Below are 20,665 nucleotides of genomic sequence, written 5' to 3'. Positions count from 1 at the left end.
CTTTCACTTCTTCAATAGAATATCCTGGGTATATTCTGTTACAATATTGCCAGCTGTTTGCAGTCTATTCACATTCCCATGGGAGATTGGTTCTACAGAAGCAAAGGGAGGAAAAATTTCAATAAGAGGATGGTCATCTACAGAGTAGAGTGCAACAGAATGAGGAAGAATGGGACCTGAGAAAAGGCCACTGGAAATTGGTATCACTGATCATTTGGAGAGAGCAGTTTCAGTAGAGGTGTGCATGGGCCTGGGACAGAGGGACAGAAAAGGAACAATAAGTGATGAAAGATGAGTTAGTGGAGAGGATGTGATTTTTTGAGAATTTCTGAGGTACATAAAAGAAGATACAGTCTTTGGCTTTGCTTTTAAATGTAGGAAAGATTTGAGTTTGGTTATAGATAGGCAAAACAAAAGCATGGGAGAAAAACCAAAGATACAGAAGAGGCAAGAGGGCAAGAGCTGGGGTTGAGAGCATGCGTGAGGAGATTAGCCTTGGCATGTCTTCCAAACAGAGGATGAATGACTAGAGTGCAGGTGGGGGAAAGGGATACTAGAGGAGAGTGGTCACTGAATGACCTTAGTCCTACTTGTAAGAGAGGGGGGTTGAGGTCATTTTCCTGGAGGGTAGGAAGAGAAGAGGGTAGAGCTTTGAGACCCAGGGACTCTTTATAGCTTTGTAAAAGCATGTATGTACTTAACAGATCCAGAAAGGATCTAGAAATTTAAAAGTGGTTTCGTTGGGATCATTGTTTGAATTCACAGCTTTTTTTTTTAATTTTAATTTTAATTTTTTTAAGGAGAACTGAATGGAGCAAATGCCTTCTGTGTGGCGTCAATCATTGGGGTAAAAATGTGGAAAAGAATGGTAGAACCAAAACCTGGTTCTAAATCAAATTATTAGATTTATTTTCCTGCTCCTCTTCACTTTTTTAAAAGGTAAAAGTATACTTGTAATGATTCTAAAGTCAAGTAGTATAGAAGGACATAGTGAAAAGCTAAAAATCGCAAAATATGCCTCTACCACCAAGTTTAGCTCCTCTACCACTGGAGATATTCAAGCTGTTTTGTGTTTCTTCTGGTAGTTGCCTCCATGCCTCTCAATAGTATGTTTATACCACTGTTTCTTAATTTCTTAATTTTAGACATAAATTAATAGTTTTCAAGACTGATAAATGAGGATTAAGCTTACATTTTCCACCTCCCCTCCTTCCCACCCTCTTTCTAGGATCATATCACTACTTTTGATTCCTCTATAGGCTTCCTTTACAATGTCTAATAATATATTTTCACCATTATTTCTTATCTCATTGGCTGTCAACAGTATTTCTTTTCTCTCTAGTGTGTAAGATGACAATATTAACACCACTATCCTTCCTTTTGACTCTCCTCCCTTCTTTTGGCCTTTGTCATCTGTGTTCTTACCTTATTAAGGTTGATAACACTTGCATTCTATTTTATAATCATTAATAGTCCTCTTAGCTTTATAGGTTGATATAGTTCACTGCAGATCACGGTGTATACTATGATTTCATTTTTTTAAATCGCTTTTTGTTTTTCTTGGTGTTTCTAATTATTTTTTCCCTTCATCCTTTTGGCCTCTATCATAACCACAATTATTTTAATGTCTCCCATCACATCAAGTATTCTATAGAGTCATCCTTTTACTCCAGAAAACTCCCCTGTAGGCAGGTCTCCTTGCTTCAGTCTGAACTTGTTGATTTCTTATCCTAATGCACAGTTGTCATCTTGGGACTTAGCTGCTCTCCTGAACTGAATCCATTATTTTCTAGATTGCATATATGGCAACCATTGCCTTTTGCCAGTGTCTTATGTCAGATTCCCCAGAAATGGGAACTTCCCTAGAAGTGGAAGTTCTTTATTTTTAAAAAATTTCATGGATAGTTTTATATGTCATGAACATCTTTCTCCAGTCTGTGGCTTGCTTTGTCTTAGTTTGTGATATCCATTGATACATTCCTAGTTATATTTTAGAGCTTAATTCAAACATACCTTTGTGAAAACTGAATATTCCCCTCCCCTACATCATGTTACTTGTTCCATTTTCTGAGACACAATAACCATTTCCCTATAACACTGTTTTAGCACTTAATCACAATACATTCTAATTGACTTCATTTATCCTCTCTTACAGGAAAATTATCTTATTTTGCTCCAGCACTTAGCCTAGTGCCTGGCCGTTTTAAGTGCCCAATAACTATTTTCTGAAAGAAACTATACCCTTGAGATGTAGCCATTCCCATTCACCACATTCATCCCATATACCACTCTATGATGGTCAGGGTTCTTCATCACAAATTCATAACTGGCTCATTTAGGCGAAAATGGATTCACTGAAAGATATCAGGTCACTTACAAAATTGTTAGAAAGGCTGGAGAAACAGTCTTGATGTAAATCTAGGGACAAGCCCGGAAACATGCTACAGCAATGGCCCAACATGGATGCTGCTGCTTCTCCCACTGCTGCCACCAACCACTGAAAGCCAGGAGCCCGACTTTGATGTGACCACTGTTGTCCCACAAACTTGGCCACCTCTGCTACTACCTTCATTGGCAAATGGAAGTTCTGGGCAGAGCCTGTTTCTCCATATTTCTCACTTCTGTAACCTAAGTCTTGTGCAGAATGACTCTGATCTTTGTGGCTTAGGTCATATGACTGCATCCAAGCTGCAAAAGAGGAGGGGAATTTGCAACTATCAGGAGGCAGGACTAGTGCAGAAAATTCCCCCAGATAGAGAAAAGATGACAGACAAGCACAAATATGATAGATGCCATTATACCTTCCAGTGTGCTTCTTCAATACAACATTGCAATGCTGTCTACTTGAGGGTGCAAGAACTTCAGAGAGTTTATGATTTCCTTACACATTTTGATTTGACATGCCTGGAAGCATTAAAAGAGGATCTTAAAACTATACAGCCAGGTAGTATACCCTGGGGTGATACACCCTGAACCGCTTCATCAGCAAACTCAGCATTTCTCAACAGTCCTAGGAGGTAGGTACTAGCTGGAGGGTGAGAAAACAGAGTGGTTACCACCTTACACAAGGCACAAAGAAACTGTGAGGGGAAGAATTCAAACCTCGTAAATCTCAATCCAGTGCCTTTTCTGGTGTACTGCTGATAGCTGCACAGGTTTTCTCTTTTTTAAAGAAAGGGGGGTATCCAAAAGCATGAAAGAGATTTACTTTCAGAATTGGAAGGTACAGAGCATTACGCAGGACTCTGGAGCTATTACCTCTGGCATCTCTGAGGAGACTGTGGGCAGTGAGCAAGGGGAGGAGAGGCCTGAGTTCCAGGGGGTGAGGACTGGCCCCAAGTGTCCTCCTCATCAATGATCTTCCTTCAAATACACACGCAGGATACACGCACTACCAAGGGGGCCAGCCTTGAGAGACAGTTTTGATAAAAACCATCCCAGAGTCCCATGATTGGCACTGGGCACCACTTAGAGTTCAGAGAAATAAGGAAAGATGAGCACACTAAGAGGTTGGGATGAAAAAATGGAGATCAGCTAAGCCGGAATGAAAGTGTGGGTGGGGAAGAGGTAGAGGGGGAAGACGGCATTGGGGTGGGGTGGAAAGATCACATTCTTGTGCTTGAAGTGCAAGGATAACAGCGATTAGATAGAGAAAGAGGGCCGGGGCAGAAGGTTACGAAGGCGCAGGCCTAGGATAGAAGGAGGCTCTAGGGCCGCCCCCTGGGGGCATCTTGTTACCAGGTGCACTTAAATTTCTGTAGCTTAAAGCAGGCCCCTACGCTCTGGCTTCACGAAACGACCCTATGGCAGATGCCGAGGTGTTCAGGGTGACCTTAGGGACTCTTTCTCTCAGATTCTCCGTCCTCGCTCACTCCCAGACGTGTACTGCTTAATTAGGCTCTTCTGGAATTCTAGGTTATTCCGTGGCCTTCCAAGAAGCCTCTCCCCATATCCTTTCCCTACAAATGTTTGGAAGCACAGGAAAAGCAGCCTGCAGACTCCCATTTACCTGGACACCCTGAGTGACACTGCTATCGCTGCCCCTCTCGGGGGCTGGGCTATTCTGCACGGTCCAGGACTCGCTTGGGGTCTGGGGCATCCCGGGGGCGGTGTGCGGCCAGCGGGTGTCCTGGGGCGGGCTTCTGGGCCTCGGAAGCGCGGGAGGAGGCAGCGGCGACGCTGGCTGACAGGCTGATGATGCCCGGTGCCCGCAGCCGATGGGAGGCAGCGTGAGGCCGAGAGAATCCGGACCAGCTGCGGTGGCAGCGCTGGAGCGCAGCCTCCTCCCTCTCCCACAATGCACAGGGCGAGGGCGGCGGCGGCGGCGGCGGCAGCATCACCGGCCGTCGGGGTGGCAGCGGCGGCGACCCCGAGGACCCCGGGCACGCCGAGCACGCGACACTGCTCGCGGCGAGCCCGGGAGTGATGGCGAGGCCCCCGCTGGCCGCCCGCGGCTGAGGCGCCCCACCCCGCCCCGCCCGGAGCGGCCCGCCCCGCTCCTCTCGGCCCTGCCCTGCTCCCTGCCGGCTGCAGCCCCGGCGTTTCCTAGTCGGCGCGGGCAGCCGCCCAGGAGAGGTGCGGCCTCCGCACAGGCGGGGGGCGTCGGCGCCGCGGGGCCCGCCATGGCCGCGTCCGAGCTCTACACAAAGGTAAGGCGCCCCGTGAGCCGCGCCTTGGGGAGGGGGCCGCGCGGCACGGCGCCGCCAGCTGTCAGGCCGGGGAGGGGCCGGGGCGCGGGGACCCAGTCCGGCCCCTCCGGCACCACCCCCTTTCCGAGCATTTCGAAATCCTCCGCCCTGCCCGCCGGTCGCCCGCAGAGGCGCCTTCCTTGTTCGGGCGTTGATGGTTGAGGCGGCGGAGGGAGGCCTGCCTCGGGGTGCCTCTCTGGCCCCTGCCACCTTTCTTGGCCTGGGCGGGTTTCTAAGTGGAAAGCGGGTCTGTGTGGCTTTAGTAGGGCGAGCCTGGGCCAGGATTGCTCAGCCCTCTGTCTTGCTTTAGGAAAAATCCTGGCTGGTGGGAGATCCTAGATCTGACAGATTAGATGGTCGGTCCCTCCCCTGGGGACACGCGCTTAAAATAACGTCTGGTGTTGGTATGCGGTGCCACTTCTATCGCCAGCCAACCTTTCTGTGAGATATGGAATCTTGCAAACGGTCGCCAGTCGATTTTCACCTTTAGTTGCCCGGTTTCAGATTGCTACTCTGGGGTGGAGAGCCCCTGGGGAAGATGCAGCCGAATAAATGCGAGCTGATTCACTGGGATGGTCGGTACTCATTTGTCGCTGGGAGTTTGCAATCTGCGTGTAATCCCTTAGAGCCTTGTTAGGCTCCATGTCTTCACCATCCTCTGGGGTGAGCCTTTTCCTTCTGGGTTTAGTTTAAGGGAAGTGGCAGCCTTTCCTTCTTATACTGACAGCAGTATTCTCTGGGGCTGGTAATCTCTGAATGGCATATTTTGGAGAACTGTTCCTTCAAGACAGTGTGTGGTGCCCTTTGTGACTGTGTGTAGTCATGGCATTTTATACTCTCACTCCTGTGTAGGTAGATGTTTTGCCAGCTATTAATTACCTCTAATTCCAGTTAACAGAATTACCTTAACTTTTCGAGTTTGCATCTGCAGCCAAGTCTACATTTATGGTCTCATAATCACTGCTTCCAAATATGACCCAAGTAAGCCCAGGGCTCAAGTTGCAGCATGTTATAGAAGGAAGAGGTCTGGACCCGCCATCCAGAGACCTGGATTCTAGCCCTTGATTCTAGCCGGGGCCTTTTCACTTACTGTGTGACCTTGGGCAAATCACTTAACCTCTCTGTGCTTTAGTTTCCTCATCTGTAAATGGAGTTAATTATACCTGCCCTACATCTCTTACAAGGCTGTTGTCGTGAGGATCAAACAATAATACATGGAAATGCTTTTCGTAACCTGTGAATTTCTCTACAAATATGAGGTATATTTCTTCAACCATGAAATGAGTTTGCATGAAACATTTCCTGGGACCTCTCTCTTTCCAGCTGCAGATTTGAGGACTACACAATTGAAACTTCTCTCTAAAGCTGATAATTCTTTAGTCATTGTAGATCTCTAATGTACGATTGAATGCAATTGGAAATTGATCCAAAGTTACTTTATAAACAAACATTTATATAAAGCTAACTATGTGCCAGGTACTGTTTTAACTGCTTTACAAATATTAACTCATTTAATCCTCATAATAAACGTATGAGGTGGGTACTAAGAAATATCAGAGTCGTGACCACCTAGAGGGGTGGGATGGGGAGGGTGGGAGGGAGGGAGATGCAAGAGGGAAGAGATATGGGAACATATTGTATGTGTATAACTGATTCACTTTGTTATAAAGCAGAAGCTAACACACCATTGTAAGGCAATTATACTTCAATAAAGATGTTTAAAAAAAAAAGAAATATCAGAGTCATTTTCACAAGAAGAGATATGGTCTGTAAATATTCCTTAGTTACTTTGTATAGACCCCATTCTTCACTGCCTGAGGAGTCCATCCTTCAGCTGCCTAATTGTAGGCTGCTTAACTAGACACTGGTTGGATAATACGTTGCTCTTGGATTTTGGATCTTCTTTTTTCTCCCAAAATAATTGGCAAGAAAAAAATTTAAAAGATCCTGTGATTTTTAAAATTGTTAAGGTTTTGGGCTTTGGTCACCATCACAATCTGTTTTAAAATTCATACTCTACTCATTGTAAAGACAAACTGGTTTAGACATCAGTAGGGAGGTTGAGCTTAAGTTGCCTTCTAAATACGTTTATACCTAAGAATAATCTGGTTACTTGGTTTGTTTGTTGGCTCATTCTTTTTGTGAATGGACCTTAACTTAATGGCGGACAAAAATATTTATTGAGCACCTCCTGGGTGCCAGGTACTCTGCTTAATGTTGAGAGGTTCTAACATAAACAAGACACAGTCCTTTCCCTCGAGCTTACAGCCTGCTTCTTATATTCTTGGCCCACTTTGAATCTTCAAGGGCATAAATAACCTGCTGTTACCTCGGCAGCAGGCAGACAGCTGGTATGGTATTTCTTTGTAGAAGTTAGGGAACAGGTTGGGACATGAGAAGGTTGGAATGATTCTAGAGATAAAAGCTTGGGTAGTGATTATTAGAGGGATAGGGAAATCATTAGAGGTAATATAAATGGATATTAAACACAAGGATTAGACTTCCCTGGTGGTGCAGTCGTTAAGAATCCGTCTGCCAATGCAAGGGACACAGGTTTGAGCCCTGGTCTGGGAAGATCCCACATGGTGGAGCAAGTAAGCCCGTGCACCACAACTACTGAGTCCACGTGCCACAACTACTGAGCCCACGTGCTACAACTACTGAAGCCCGTGCACCTAGAGCCCATGCTCCGCAACAAGAGAAGCCACCGCAATGAGAAGCCTGCGCATCGCAATGAAGAGTAGCCCTCGCTCGCCACAACTAGAGAAAGCCCGCGTGCAGCAACGAAGACCCAGCGCAGCCAAAAATAAAATAAATAAAATTTAAAAAAAATTGTATATAAACACAAGGATTTTCCCCTTGCAGAGGATTATAGGGAAGGAAGTTCTGGGGGTAGACTACAAGGAAAGATATAATAGTGCCGTGCCATAATTATGGTATTCAACATAGTGGTTAAATTTGAAAAGTGCCCTTTTTAAAAATGTCGTTCAGAGCTTAAAGGCAGATTTTGATGTGTGATAGAAGTCAGCTCCTATTACAGTGAAAGACAAAAGACCATTCAGTTTATTCTTTTTAGCTAAAATGATAATGGTTTTGTCACAGCAATTCAGCAGGGCTTCCTTTTTGTAAATTTTTGCAGCAGTATAAACATTTTAAAGGCAATAGCCTGGTTCCTAGGATATAACATTTCTGGAAACTAACATTTTGGTTAAAACATGTTTGTTGATTGTTAAAATAACAGCTTTATTGAGATATAATTTACATAATGTACAATTAACCAATTTAAAATGTACAATTCAAAGGTTTTTAGTATAATCACAGAGTTGTGCGTTGATTTATTTTTAGATCCACCTGACTTGCTCCTGAAAGAATTGAAGGTGGCTGTGACATCTTATTGTTTCTGATTTTGAAAATATTTGCTGGTCTTGACTTTCCAGTGGGTGTCTGAATGATGACATCACTTGTAGCTACTTTCAGCAACTTCAAAGGATTCAGCATTTGTGGAGCAGGGTTTATTAATTAGACCTGGATGGATCACCAATAGCAATAAAATGGCATCCTAGTCGTCCTCACATGAAGTTCCCAGACACCATGGGTACCACATAAATGCTGTAGAATGGCCAAGATTACCTGAAGTTTAATTAGGAGTCCCATAGTATGTCAGGATGCTGAATTTTCTAACAGTACAGAAACAGTCTAAAACCCTCACTCCAGAAGCCAAGTACACTTTCCTTAGATGAAACAGCTATTAGGCCAGTAGATTGTATATCTGTAATCTTCTTTCCCACCGTATTTCCTCATACCTACTGAAGCCGCATGGACTAGATTTTTTCTGGGATAGTCCCAATTAAATCATCAATCCTGGAAATTCTAATATTTTGGCGTTGAAATTGCATTTCTTAGACTGCTCCCAACATCTTAAAGCAGAACAGAAATCTCTGCTTATGTGCCCTGATTTGGGCTTTGGCAAGTACATTCACTTTTCTTAAGTCTCCTGTCATGCTCCTTCTATCTGTATTTCTTCCTGATGTCCTTTGGCCTGTTGATGGCTCTGCTGTTTTCCTAGTCCCTCAGGTTGGAAACCTCTGTAGCTTTTTCTTTGTCTCATATTCTACTTCTTCTTTACCAATTCTAATTTTACTTGACATCCAGCTGACAGTTCTCTGTCTTAATGACCTGTACACATTTCTATCTTATTATAGTTATCTATATATATGTAAGCCACTCCCACAATACTGTAAGCCCCCTGAGATGCTGGTCAGGGTTTGTTTACCTCCTGTAGAGCCTAGCACAATGTCTTCCACATAGTAGGTGCTCATTAAATATTTGTTGGATGGATGAAAAAATATTTAAACAGGAGAGAAACAGAAAATAATAGTTTGGGATGATTAGTCCACTTGCAGGAATGAAGCAAGGTATAACGGAGTGGTTAAACAAGTAAGCACATTTTCAGGCATGTTGAACAGGGTGAGTAATAGAGAAGAGAGCTGGGAGCCAGGGAGACCAAGGAAACTGTTGTAGGAAACAAAATGGAAAGTGATGAAAGTCTGGTAGATTGAAGTGCAGGCAGAAAGTGTGAGAGACAGATCTTTGTGATGGAGGAGATACAGGAAGAGAAGGAGAGGGAATAGTGTAAGTTAACACCAGTGGCTCTAGCTTTGGAAACTGGAAGTTAATTCTCATTATATCATGAATTTTTGCTGACTCTGGAATTTGTAAGCGGCTCAGAAATACTTCTTTAGACTGTTTGAGCAAAGCAGAATGGTTGTGATTTCCTCTTGAAATTTGTTACTGTTTACTGAAGTGTGACAGTTCAGTGTATTGCCCAGTGGCTAAAAGATTACAGAAAAGTTATAATTTTAATGAGAGTTGCTAGTGCCACATAAACAGTTTAAATCTTCCTGGTGCTTTTAGCTTTTTGAAGTAAGGGTATACTGGAGGAAGGTCTGAATGGGGTTCCAGGGATTTAACTTCAACCTCCAAAAGGTTGAGGTGGAGTGGGGGGGATAACTTTCCTATAGGAGACTGTGGAAGAGGAGGGTAATTTAGCTTCTGTGTTCTTCACTTTATCATGAATTTTGCCTCCATCGGGAGAATCTAGGGGCACATGGCCCACTAGAGGATGGATTGGATTTATCTGTCTCCACTTTAGGTAATTCCTAACGAAGTATGAGGTATTATCAGAAGTATAAACTCCTGGCTGATCTATGGAATAAGGTCTGGCCCTAGGTGAAATATTGCGTGGGCAACACCACTCCACCCCAACAGGCGTGTCCTGTCCTACAGTAGTTTTCCCAGACTTTCTCCATTTGTCTACCTGGGGAGTTTGTCCTCTCCCTTCCCTCTAGCTCCTGCCTCTGTATCTCTGTCTCTCTCTAATTAACTTTATTGAGGTATAATTTACATTTAATAAAATTCACTCATTTTGGGACTTCCCTGGTGGTCCAGTGGTTAAGACTCCACGCTCCCAATGCAGGGGGCCTGGGTTCGATCCCTGGTCAGGGAACTAGATCCTGTGTAACCATCGCAACCAAAACCCCACATGCCACAACTAAGACCTGGTGCAGCCAAATAAATAAATAAATATTTTTAAAAAAATTCACTCATTTTAAGTGCACAGTTTAATGAATTTTGATAAATATATTCTGTCGTGTAACCACCATCACAAACAAGATATGGAACATTTCTATCCCCCTCAAAAGTTCGTTGGTGCTTAGCTCCTTCTCTTCCCCAGCTTATTCAAAGCGTTTACTGGAGTTGGCTTCCCCGCTGGGGCAGAGGAAAGAGTTGTTTGTTTGTTTTCAAAAATGTATGTTATGATTCCACCTTAGCTCAACCAATATTGATATCTGAATATAGAGACTTGACCTTGGGTGTGACTCCCATGGAGTTTCACTGACTGTGGGAGGTGGGAATAGTTGGAAAGGAGTTTAAGTGGTTTATTTAATCTTTTCTTCACACACTTACCGCCTTACCTTTACTAATGGTGTCTGCTTTTGATGCCTTGTTTCCTTAGGTCCTTAGTGTGCTAAAATGCCCTTTAGTCAGTTCTGCCCTTTAACAGTTCTCCTGCCTCATCTACCTTGGTAGTAATGTCCGTCTGGGTTTGTGCTGATAGAGATTTTAAAACTTTGCAGAAACTTATCCCCGGCTTCTTCATGCCTCAGACAGTCTCCACTTCTCTTCAAAACCCTTCTCAGTTGAAAGTCTCCTTAACCAGCTGCCATTTGCATTAAACATCTCCGTGTACCACAGAGGCTTTTTGCCAATTGTAGAATTTAGGGATGATGTAATTATGCTTTAGTTTCAAAATAATGGCTGCAAACTTGATTGAAATCAAGGAAAAAGTGCATTATCCACTCCTAAGTGTTCATGAAGATCGTCTACCTACCTCCTTTGGCCCGATGTGCTGCTGTGTTCAAAAATGTGAGCACAGGGACTTCCCTGGCAGTCCAGTGGTTAAGACTCTGCCCTTCCACTGCAGGGGGCGGGGGTTCGATCCCTGGTCGGGGAACTAAGATCCCACATGCCACACGGCACGGCTAAAAAGTTAAAAAAAAAAATGTGAGCACAGTGCTGGACTGGAGGGAGATGGGACATAAAAAAAAGACAAGTTTTGTCTCTCTTTAGTCACTCATACAAAAACATGCATTGTCCTGGCCAGGAATCCTGTGTATGTGGTTGGAGTTTCCTCTTTTTTTTTTTTTTTGTAAATTTATTTATTTTTGTCTGCGTTGGGTCTTGACTGCTGCATGTGGGCTTTCTCTAGTTGCGGCTAGTGGGGGCTACTCTTCGTTGTGGTGCGCGGGCTTCTCACTGTGGTGGCTTCTCTTGTTGCGGAGCATGGGCTCTAGGCACGCGGGTAGTAGTTGTGGCACGTGGGCTCAGTAGTTGTGGCTCGCGGGCTCTAGAGCGCAGGCTCAGTAGTTGTGGCGCACGGGCTTAGTTGCTCCTCGGCATGTGGGATCTTCCCGGACCAGGGCTCGAACCCGTGTCCCCTGCATTGGCAGGCAGATTCTTAACCACTGCGCCACCAGAGAAGTCCAGGGTTTCCTCTTGATAAATACATTCTGAAGGAATTTCAGAATGGGAGAAATAAAATGATCAGGGCAGTGAAGAGGCTAGGCAGATTAAAAGGACAGACTCTTCAGAAAGATGAAGGTGAGGTGGGAAAATGGCAAAGTATTTATTTAATACCAAGATTAGAAGTTTATAACATCAAATCCCAGTTTAGTAAGGATACTTGTTAGCTCTTGAAATAAATAAATATGTCATTTAAAATGAATTTCTACTCTAACCATTGTTTTACACATATGAAACTCATTATGTCAAGTTATGATATCAGCTAAGATGTGGTAGATAAATAGAAAGGGTCTGGCTAATTCATGGATCATAGTTCTGATACACCGACTTTCCGAACCTCTCTTTGACAGTGTTAAACAATTTACCAGCCAGAGCTGTTTTAGTTGGAAGTGATGGAAACCCAACTCAAAGCCAAAAAGGATTTTATTTGCTTAGATGCCCTGAAAGCCCAGGCATGGCTAGATTCAAGGCTCTGACATGGTACCTCTGGGGCTCTCTGTCACTGGCTTTCGTGTCAGACTGCTATTTGATATTGGTTTCACCCTCAGGACAGCTCTTTTCAGGGTCAGTGGCACCTGCAGACCACATGGTCTAGCTCTGGGCCTGGAGGAAGAGAGCCTGGTAGAGGAATTCCGGTTGTCCTTGCTTGTGGTTGTGTGCCGAGTAGGTGGTGGGAGGGAGACCGTGAGCAGTTCAGTCTTGCTCATCTCAGAGGCCAGAGGGAGGATGGGACATCCTGATTGATAGTCCTACTAAGACCTGGTGGGGTGGCTGAAAGCTGTTTCCCGTCAGAAGGAACAGTGCTAGAGAGACAAAACAAAACAGCTACCCTCAACCAATGTCCACTATGAATCAGTCACCAAAAGTGACAAAGTGACTGAGTTCTGCCTCTCCTTTTCTGATTTTTGAGAAGATGAATAGGAGGGTTTTGACTAGGAGGACATTGGATATCTTTCCCCTAGAGAATCATTTTTAATAAAAAAAAAAAAAAGGCCACGGAGAATCAAATGCAAATGTTGATAAAAGCATATGAGGGGCAGATAAATTAGGAGTATGGGATTAACAGATACACACTACTATATATAAAATAGATAAGCAGCAAGGATTTATTGCATAGCACGGGAATTATATTTATAACAACCTATAATGGAAAATAATCTGGAAAAAAAATATAACTGAATCACTTTGCTGTACACCTGAAACTAGCACAATATTGTAAATCAACTATACTTCAATTAAAAAAAAAGCATATCAGAGATAGATGATTAAAATAACCATCTATCTAATAATATAATAGACGTCTAACTAATAATAAAAAAAGTATTTTTTATTCAGTCTTAATTAGGGGGCTCTGAACCCTATGTCACCTTTCCTTCTGATCTCTTTCTGCCATATTTCCTCAGCATTTTATTTACCCTTATTTTCTTCACATCCTTGTATGCAAACATTATTCTCTTACCCCATTTTCACCCAAGGATAAGTTGCAAAATTTCTTATTTCCTCCTTTTGACTGTTCAGATCATCCATTATTCATCTACAGTGTTCTAATCTTTTTTTTTTGCTCTCTTACTTTCCACCGTGTCATTTACTTCTTGATCCTGTACAACTGACTGTAGTTCATGTACCCACTCCTAATGCTCTGTTGTGCTTTGTTATAACCAAATTTCTTATGGAGTGAATTATTTAGTAATTTAGATTGAGGAGGGTACTTCATTTCCTCAAAGCTATGTATTCTTGCTTTGTTACCATTCCCTGAATCTGACATCACAAAATAGAAGTAATTTTGTGTGAGTTTACATAAATCATTTTCTGTGTATGTGAGTGTGTATATGTTTCAAACAAACACTTTTGTGTTAGACTAGTTTTGAGTAATTAGACTAGACTAGTTAGAACTTAGTTTTTCATCTTATCATACTGGAGTGATTACAATAAGATAATCAGCTATTCCCTTAAGGATATGAGCTCACTTTAAAACATTTTTATAGCACTACTTAAAAAACTTTTAAACAGATTTGGTCTCTCTATGCTCAAGCTGAAAAAAATCTTCTAGTTTGATAAGCATCATGCTCAGTTTGGGAGCAGAACTGCTAGAGATATTTTCCACAAAATTAGGAAAAGTATATCTTAATAGTAAGAAATTTGGGTCAAAACCTGGACTAAACTTTCATCAATTCAGAATGTGTATTTGTTAAATCTTATTTTAGAAATGGAAAGTTAAACCCACTAGAGTTAATATTGTATTTTAACCCAATCTTCCTGCTTATACTCATTTTCTTCATTCTAACCAAGATTTCTCAACCTCTGCACTATTCTTTTTTTCTGGGGGCCGGTCCTGCATGTTGTAGGATATTTAGCCTCATCTCTAACCTTTATCTGCTAGATCCAGTAGCATCCCCCACCCCTAGTTGTGACAGCCAATCCATATTGTCTACAGACTGCCAAATGTTCCCTGGGGAGCAGTCCCCCTTCCCCCTGCCCCTGCTTGAGAACCACTGCCCTAGATCTTAAGAGTTAGATTAGGGTAAGAAAAAGTGGGAAAGAGTTAAAAATGCAGATTAATTGGAAAAACTTTTTAAAAATTGCCTTTTCAGGGAACTTCCCTGGTGGTGCAGTGGTTAAGGGTCCGCCTGCCAATGCAGGGGACAGGGGTTTGATCCCTGGTCCGGGAAGTTCCCACATGCCGCGGAGCGACTGGGCCCATGTGCCACAACTACTGAGCCTGTGCTCTAGAGCCCATGCTCCACAACAAGAGAGGCCACCACAGTGAGAAGCCCGCGCACCACAACGAAGGGTAGCCCCTGCTCGCCCCAAGTAGAGAAAGCCCACACGCAGCAACGAAGACCCAATGCAGCCAAAAACTTAAAAAAAAAAAGTTGCCTTTTCAGTAATACCTCTTCTGCTTATAGGAATGATATATTGTAGAAAATTTGGAGAATACAGAAACATATAAAGGGGGCTTCCCTGGTGGTGCAGTGGTTAAGAATCAGCTTGCCAGTGCAGGGGACACAGGTTCGAGCCCTGGTCCGGGAAGATCCCACGTGCCGCAGGGCAACTAAGCCTGTGTGCCACAACTACTGAGCCTGCGCTCTAGAGCCCGTGAGCCACAACTACTGAGCCCACATGCTGCAACTACTGAAGCCTGCACGCCTAGAGCCTGTGCTTCACAAGAGAAGCCACCGCAATGAGAAGCCTGTGCACCGCAACGAAGAGCAGCCCCCACTCACCACAACTAGAGAAAGCCTGCGCGCAGCAACAAAGACCCAACACAGCCAAAAATAAATAAATAAAATTTAAAAAATAAAAAAAGAAACATGTAAAGGAAGAAAAATTTTTTAAAAACTATACCATCCAGAGATGATTATTTTCAACCATTAATTTACTTCAAGTCTTTTATCTATATTCATAATGTTAATTTTTATGATTTTTAAGCTTAATATATATTGTGATAATTTTTATGTTATAGAATATTCTTTTTTTTTAATGAAAAAAAATTTTTTTAGGCTGCACCATGCGGCATGTGGGATTGTAGTTCCCGACCAAGGATTGAACCTGTGCCCCCTGCATTGGGAGTGCGGAGTCTTAACCACTGACCACCAAGGAAGTCCTATAAAATATTCACTGAAAATGTTTTTAATGGCTGCATAATATTCCATCATCTGGGTGTACCATAATTTATTTACTGTTGGGTATTTTCACTGTAATAAGAAATGTACTATGATGAGCATTTATTGTACATAAATCTTTGCTTGGATTAGTCAGCTTTAGTCAATTTTAGATTCCACATTTCCCTGGCAAGGGTTCGCGTTTACAATTATGCAAGATAGGGTATTCACATTTATTTCATTTTAAAAATAGCACTTTTTATGTACATTGCTTCAGGGCTAGGATGACCAGATGTCCCACTTCTGTGAGATGCTTTCTGCCATCCAGTACCTTTATTCTGCTTTGAAAAATCCTCTAAGAGTAGAACTATATAAGTTTATTTCAAAAACTTAACCTTTTGGAAATCTAAACTATTTCCTTTTTCTGACAATTTTCCTTATTGTTGCTCTTATTCACTGTTTCTCCTTGATCTTGGGTGAATCTGGGCCAGAAAGTATAAATGCATTAGAAAGATTTTTATTTTATTTTTTTATCATCATCATTATTTGATTATGTTTATTTTAAAAATTTATTTATTTATTTACTTTTACAGATCTTTATTGGAGTATAATTGCTTCACAATACTGTGTTAGTTTCTGTTTTACAGCAAAGTGAATCAGCCATATGCATACATATATCCCCATATCCCCTCCCTCCCACCCTTCCTATCCCACCCCTCTAGGTCATCACAAAGCACCAAGCTGATCTCCCTGTGCTATGCTGCTGCTTCCCACTAGCTAACTGTTTTACATTTGGTAGTGTATGTATGTCGCTGCTACTCTCACTTTGCCCCAGCTTCCCCCTCCCCACCCCATGTCCTCAAGTCCATTCTCTATGTCTACGTCTTTGTTCCTGTGCTGCCACTAGGTTCATCAGTACCATTTTTTTTTAGACTCCATATATATGCGTTAGCATACGGTATTTGTTTTTCTGACTTACTTCACTCTGTATGACAGACTCTAGGTCCATCCATCTCACTACAGATAACTCAATTTCGTTTCTTTTTATGGCTGAGTAATATTCCATTGTATATATGTGCCACATCTTCTTTATCCATTCATCTGTCGATGGACACTTAGGTTGCTTCCATGTCCTGGCAGTTGTGAATAGAGCTGCAATGAACATTGTGGTACATGACTCTTTTTGAATTATGGTTTTCTCAGGGTATATGCCCAGTAGTGGGATTGCTGGCTCATATGGTAGTTCTATTTTTAGTTTTTTAAGGAACGTCCATAGTGTTCTCCCTAGTGGTTGTATCAATTTACATTCCCACCAACAGTGCAGGAAGATTCCCTTTTCACCACACCCTTTCCAGCATTTATTGTGTCTAGATTTTTTGCTAATGGCCATTCTGACCAGTGTGAGGTGATACCTCATTGTAGTTTTGATTTGCATTTCTCAAATAATTAGTGATGTTGAGCATCTTTTCATGTGCCTCTTGGCCATCTGTATGTCTTCCTTGGTGAAATGTCTATTTAGGTCTTCCATGCATTTTTTAATTGGATTGTTCGTTTTTTTGATATTGAGCTTCATGAGCTGTTTGTATATTTTGGAGATTAATCCTTTGTCCATTGTTTCATTTGCAAATATTTTCTCCCATTCTGAGGGTTGTCTTTTCATCTATTTATGGTTTCCTTTGCTGTGCAAAAGCTTTTAAGTTTCATTAGGTCCCATTTGTTTATTTTATTTTTTAATTTTCGTTACTTTAGGAGGTGGGTCAAAAAAGATCTTGCTGTGGTTTATGTCATAGAGTGCTTTTCCTATGTTTTCCTCTAAGAGTTTTATAATGTCTGGTCTTACATTTAGGTCTTTAATCCATTTGGAGTTTATTTTTGTGTATGGTGTTGGGTGGTGTTCAAATTTCATTCTTTTATTTGTAGCTGTCCAGTTTTCCTAGCACCACTTATTGAAGAGGCTGTCTTTTCTCCATTGTATGTTCTTGTCTCATTTGTCATAAATTAGGTGATCATATGTGTGTGGGTCTATCTTTGGGCTTTCTATCCTGTACCATTGATCTATATTTCTGTTTTTGAGCCAGTACCATACTGTCTTGATTACTGTAGCTTTGTAGTATAGTTTGAAGTCGGGGAGCCTGATTCTTTCAGCTTCATTTTTCTTTCTCAAGATTGCTTTGGCTATTCGGGGTCTTTTGTGTTTCCATATGAATTGTAAAATTTTTTGTTCTAGTTCTGTAAAAAATGCCATTGGTAGTTTGATAGGGATTGCATTGAATCTGTAGATTGCTTTGGGTAGTATAGTCATTTTGACAATATTGATTCTTCCAATCCAAGAACATGGTATATCTTTCCATCTCTTTGTGTCATCTTTGATTTCTTTCATCAGTGTTTTATAGTTTTCTGAGTATAAGTCTTTTGCCTCCTTAGGTAGGTTTATTCCTAGGTATTTTATTCTTTTTGTTGTAATGATAAATGGGATTGTTTCCTTAATTTCTCTTCCGGATTTTTCATTGTTAGTGTATAGGAATGCATTAATTTTGTATCCTGTAACCTTGCCAAATTCATTGATTAGTTCTAGTAGTTTTCTGGTGGATTTTCTATGTATAGTTTCATGTCATCTGCAAACAGTGACAGTTTTACTTCTTCTTTTCCAATTTGGATTCCTTTTATTTCTTTTTCTTCTCTGATTGCTGTGGCTAGGACTTCCAAAACTATGTTGAATAAGAGTGGTGAGAGTGGACATCCTTGCCTTGTTCCTGATCTTAGTGGAAATGCTTTCAGGTTTTCACCATTGAGTATGATGTTTGCTGTGGGTTTGTCATATATGGCCTTTATTATATTGAGGTAGGTTCTCTCTATGTCCATTTTCTGGAGAGTTTTTATCATAAATGTGTGTTGAATTTTGTCAAGAGCTTTTTCTGCATCTATTGAGATGATCCTATGGTTTTTATTCTTTAATTTGTTAATGTGGTGTATCACATTGATTGATTGCATATATTGAGGAATCCTTGCATCCCTGGGATAAATCCCACTTGATCATGGTGTATGATCCTTTTAATGTGTTGTTGGATTCTGTTTGCTAGTATTTTGTTCAGGATTTTTGCATGTATGTTCATCAGTGATATTGGTCTATAATTTTCTTTTTTTGTGATATCTTTTTCTGGTTTTGGTGTCAGGGTGATGGTGGCTTCGTGGAATGAATTTGGGAGTGTTCCTCCCTCTGCAATTTTTTGGAAGAGTTTGAGAAGGATCGGAGTTAGCTCTTCTCTAAATGTTTGGTAGAATTCGCCTGTGAAGCCATCTGGTCCTGGACTTTTGTTTTTTGGAAGATTTCTAATTACAGTTTCAATTTCATTACTTGTGATAGGTCTGTTTATATTTTCTAATTCTTCCTGGTTCAGTCTTGGAAAATTGTACCTTTCCAAGAATTTATCCATTTCTTCATGGTTGTCTGTTTTATCGGCATATAGTTGTTTGTAGTAGTCTCCTATAATCCTTTGTATTTCTGCAGTGTCAATTGTGATTTCTCCTTTTACATATCTAATTTTATTGATTTGCATCCTTTCCCTTTTTTTCTTGATGAGTCTGGCTAAAGGTTTGTCAAATTTGTTTATCTTCTCAAAATCCAGCTTTTAGTTTTATTATCTTTGCTATTGTTTTCTTCATTTCTAGTTCATTTATTTCTGCTCTGATTTTTATGATTTCTTTCCTTCTACTGACTTTGGGTTTTCTTTGTTCTTATTTCTCTAGTTTGCTTTAGGAGTAGGGTTAGATTGTTTATTTGAAATTTTTCTTGTTTCTTGAGGTGAGATTGAATTGCTATAAACTTCCCTCTTAGAACTGCTTTTGCTGCCTGTCGTAGGTTTTGGGTTGTCATGTTTTTGTTGTCATTTGTTTCTATGAATATTTAAAGTTTCTTCTTTGATTTCTTCAGTGATTTCTTGGTTTTTTAGTAGCGCACTGTTTAAGCTCCATGTATTTGTGTGTTTTTCAGTTTTTTTCCTGTAATTGATATCCAGTCTCATAGCATTGTGGTCAGAAACGACGCTTGATATGATTTCAATTTTCTTAAATTTTCCAAAGCTTGATTTGTGACCCAAGATATGCTCTATCCTGGAGAATGTTCAATGTGCACTTGAGAAGAAAGTGTATTCTGCCACTTTCAGGTGGAATGTTCTATAAATATCAATTAAATGTATCTGGTCTATTGTGTCATTTAAAGCTTGTGTTTCCATATTTATTTTCTGTTTGGATGATCTGTCTATTGGATAAAAGTCTATTTTATCTGATACGAGTATTGCTACTCCAGCTTTTGATTTCCGTTTGCCTGGAATATCTTTTTCCATCCCTTCACTTGCAGTCTGTATGTGTCCCTAGGTTTGAAGTGGGTCTCTTGTAGACAGCATATATATGGGTCTTATTTTTGTATCCATTCACCCAGTTTGTGTCTTTTGGTTGGGACGTTTAATCCATTTACATTCAAGGTTATTATTGATATGTATGTTCCTATTAACATTTTCTTAATTGTTTTGGGATTGTTATTGTGGGTCTTTTTCTTCTCTTGTGTTTCTCTCCTGGAGGAGTTTGTTTAGCATTAGTTGTAAAGCTGGTTTTGTGGTGGCTGAATTCTTTTAGCTTTTGCTTGTCTGAAAAGCTTTTGATTTCTCCGTCAAATCTGTATGAGATTCTTGCTTGGTAGAGTAATCCTGGTTGTAGGTTTTTCGCTTTCATCACTTTCAGTATATCCTGCTACTCCCTTGTGGCCTGAAGAGTTTCTGCAAAAATCAACTGGTAACCTTACAGGGATTCCTTTGTATGTTATTTGTTGTTTTTCCCTTGCTGCTTTTAATATTTTTTCTTTGAATTTAATTTTTGTTAATTTGATTAATATGTGTCTTGGTGTGTTTCTCCTAGGGTTTATCCTGTATGGGACTCTTTGTGCTTCCTGCACTTGGGTGACTTTCCTTTCCCGTGTTAGGGAAGTTTTCCACTATAATCTCTTCAAATATTTTCTCAGACCCTTTCTTTTTCTCTTCTACTTCTGGAACCCCTATAATTTGAATGTTAGTGCGTTTAGTGTTGTCCCAGAGGTCTCTGATATTGCCTTCAATTCTTTTCATTCTTTTTTCTTTATTCTGCTCCTCGGCAGTTATTTCCACCATTTTGTCTTCCTACTCACTTTGTTCTTCTGCCTCAGTTATTCTGTTATTGATGCCTTCTAGTGTATTTTTCATTTCAGTTATTGTGTTGTTCATCTCTGTTTGTTTGTTCTTTAGTTCTTCTAGATCTTTGTTA

The 20,665-nt window shown here is 41.2% G+C and overlaps 1 protein-coding gene across 4 annotated transcripts in view; it reads left to right on the top strand.

The window, feature by feature from the left end:
* The first annotated feature begins 4,202 nt into the window (after positions 1-4,202).
* Positions 4,203-20,665, top strand: part of MYO5A (myosin VA) — a 216,427-nt gene continuing 199,964 nt past the window's right edge. For all 4 annotated transcript variants that reach the window (XM_082444707.1, XM_082444706.1, XM_082444705.1 and 1 more), the window contains exon 1: positions 4,203-4,649. In XM_082444707.1, the coding sequence (XP_082300833.1) occupies positions 4,218-4,649 (432 nt within the window). In that variant the 5' untranslated portion in view covers positions 4,203-4,217. The remainder of the gene's footprint in view (positions 4,650-20,665) is intronic.

Source organism: Balaenoptera physalus, assembly GCF_965194825.1.
Source record: "Balaenoptera physalus genome assembly, chromosome: 2".
Classification (NCBI taxonomy): Eukaryota; Metazoa; Chordata; class Mammalia; order Artiodactyla; family Balaenopteridae; genus Balaenoptera; species Balaenoptera physalus.
Note: the sequence above shows the minus strand (reverse complement) of the source record. Positions and strands in the feature narration are given on the sequence as shown.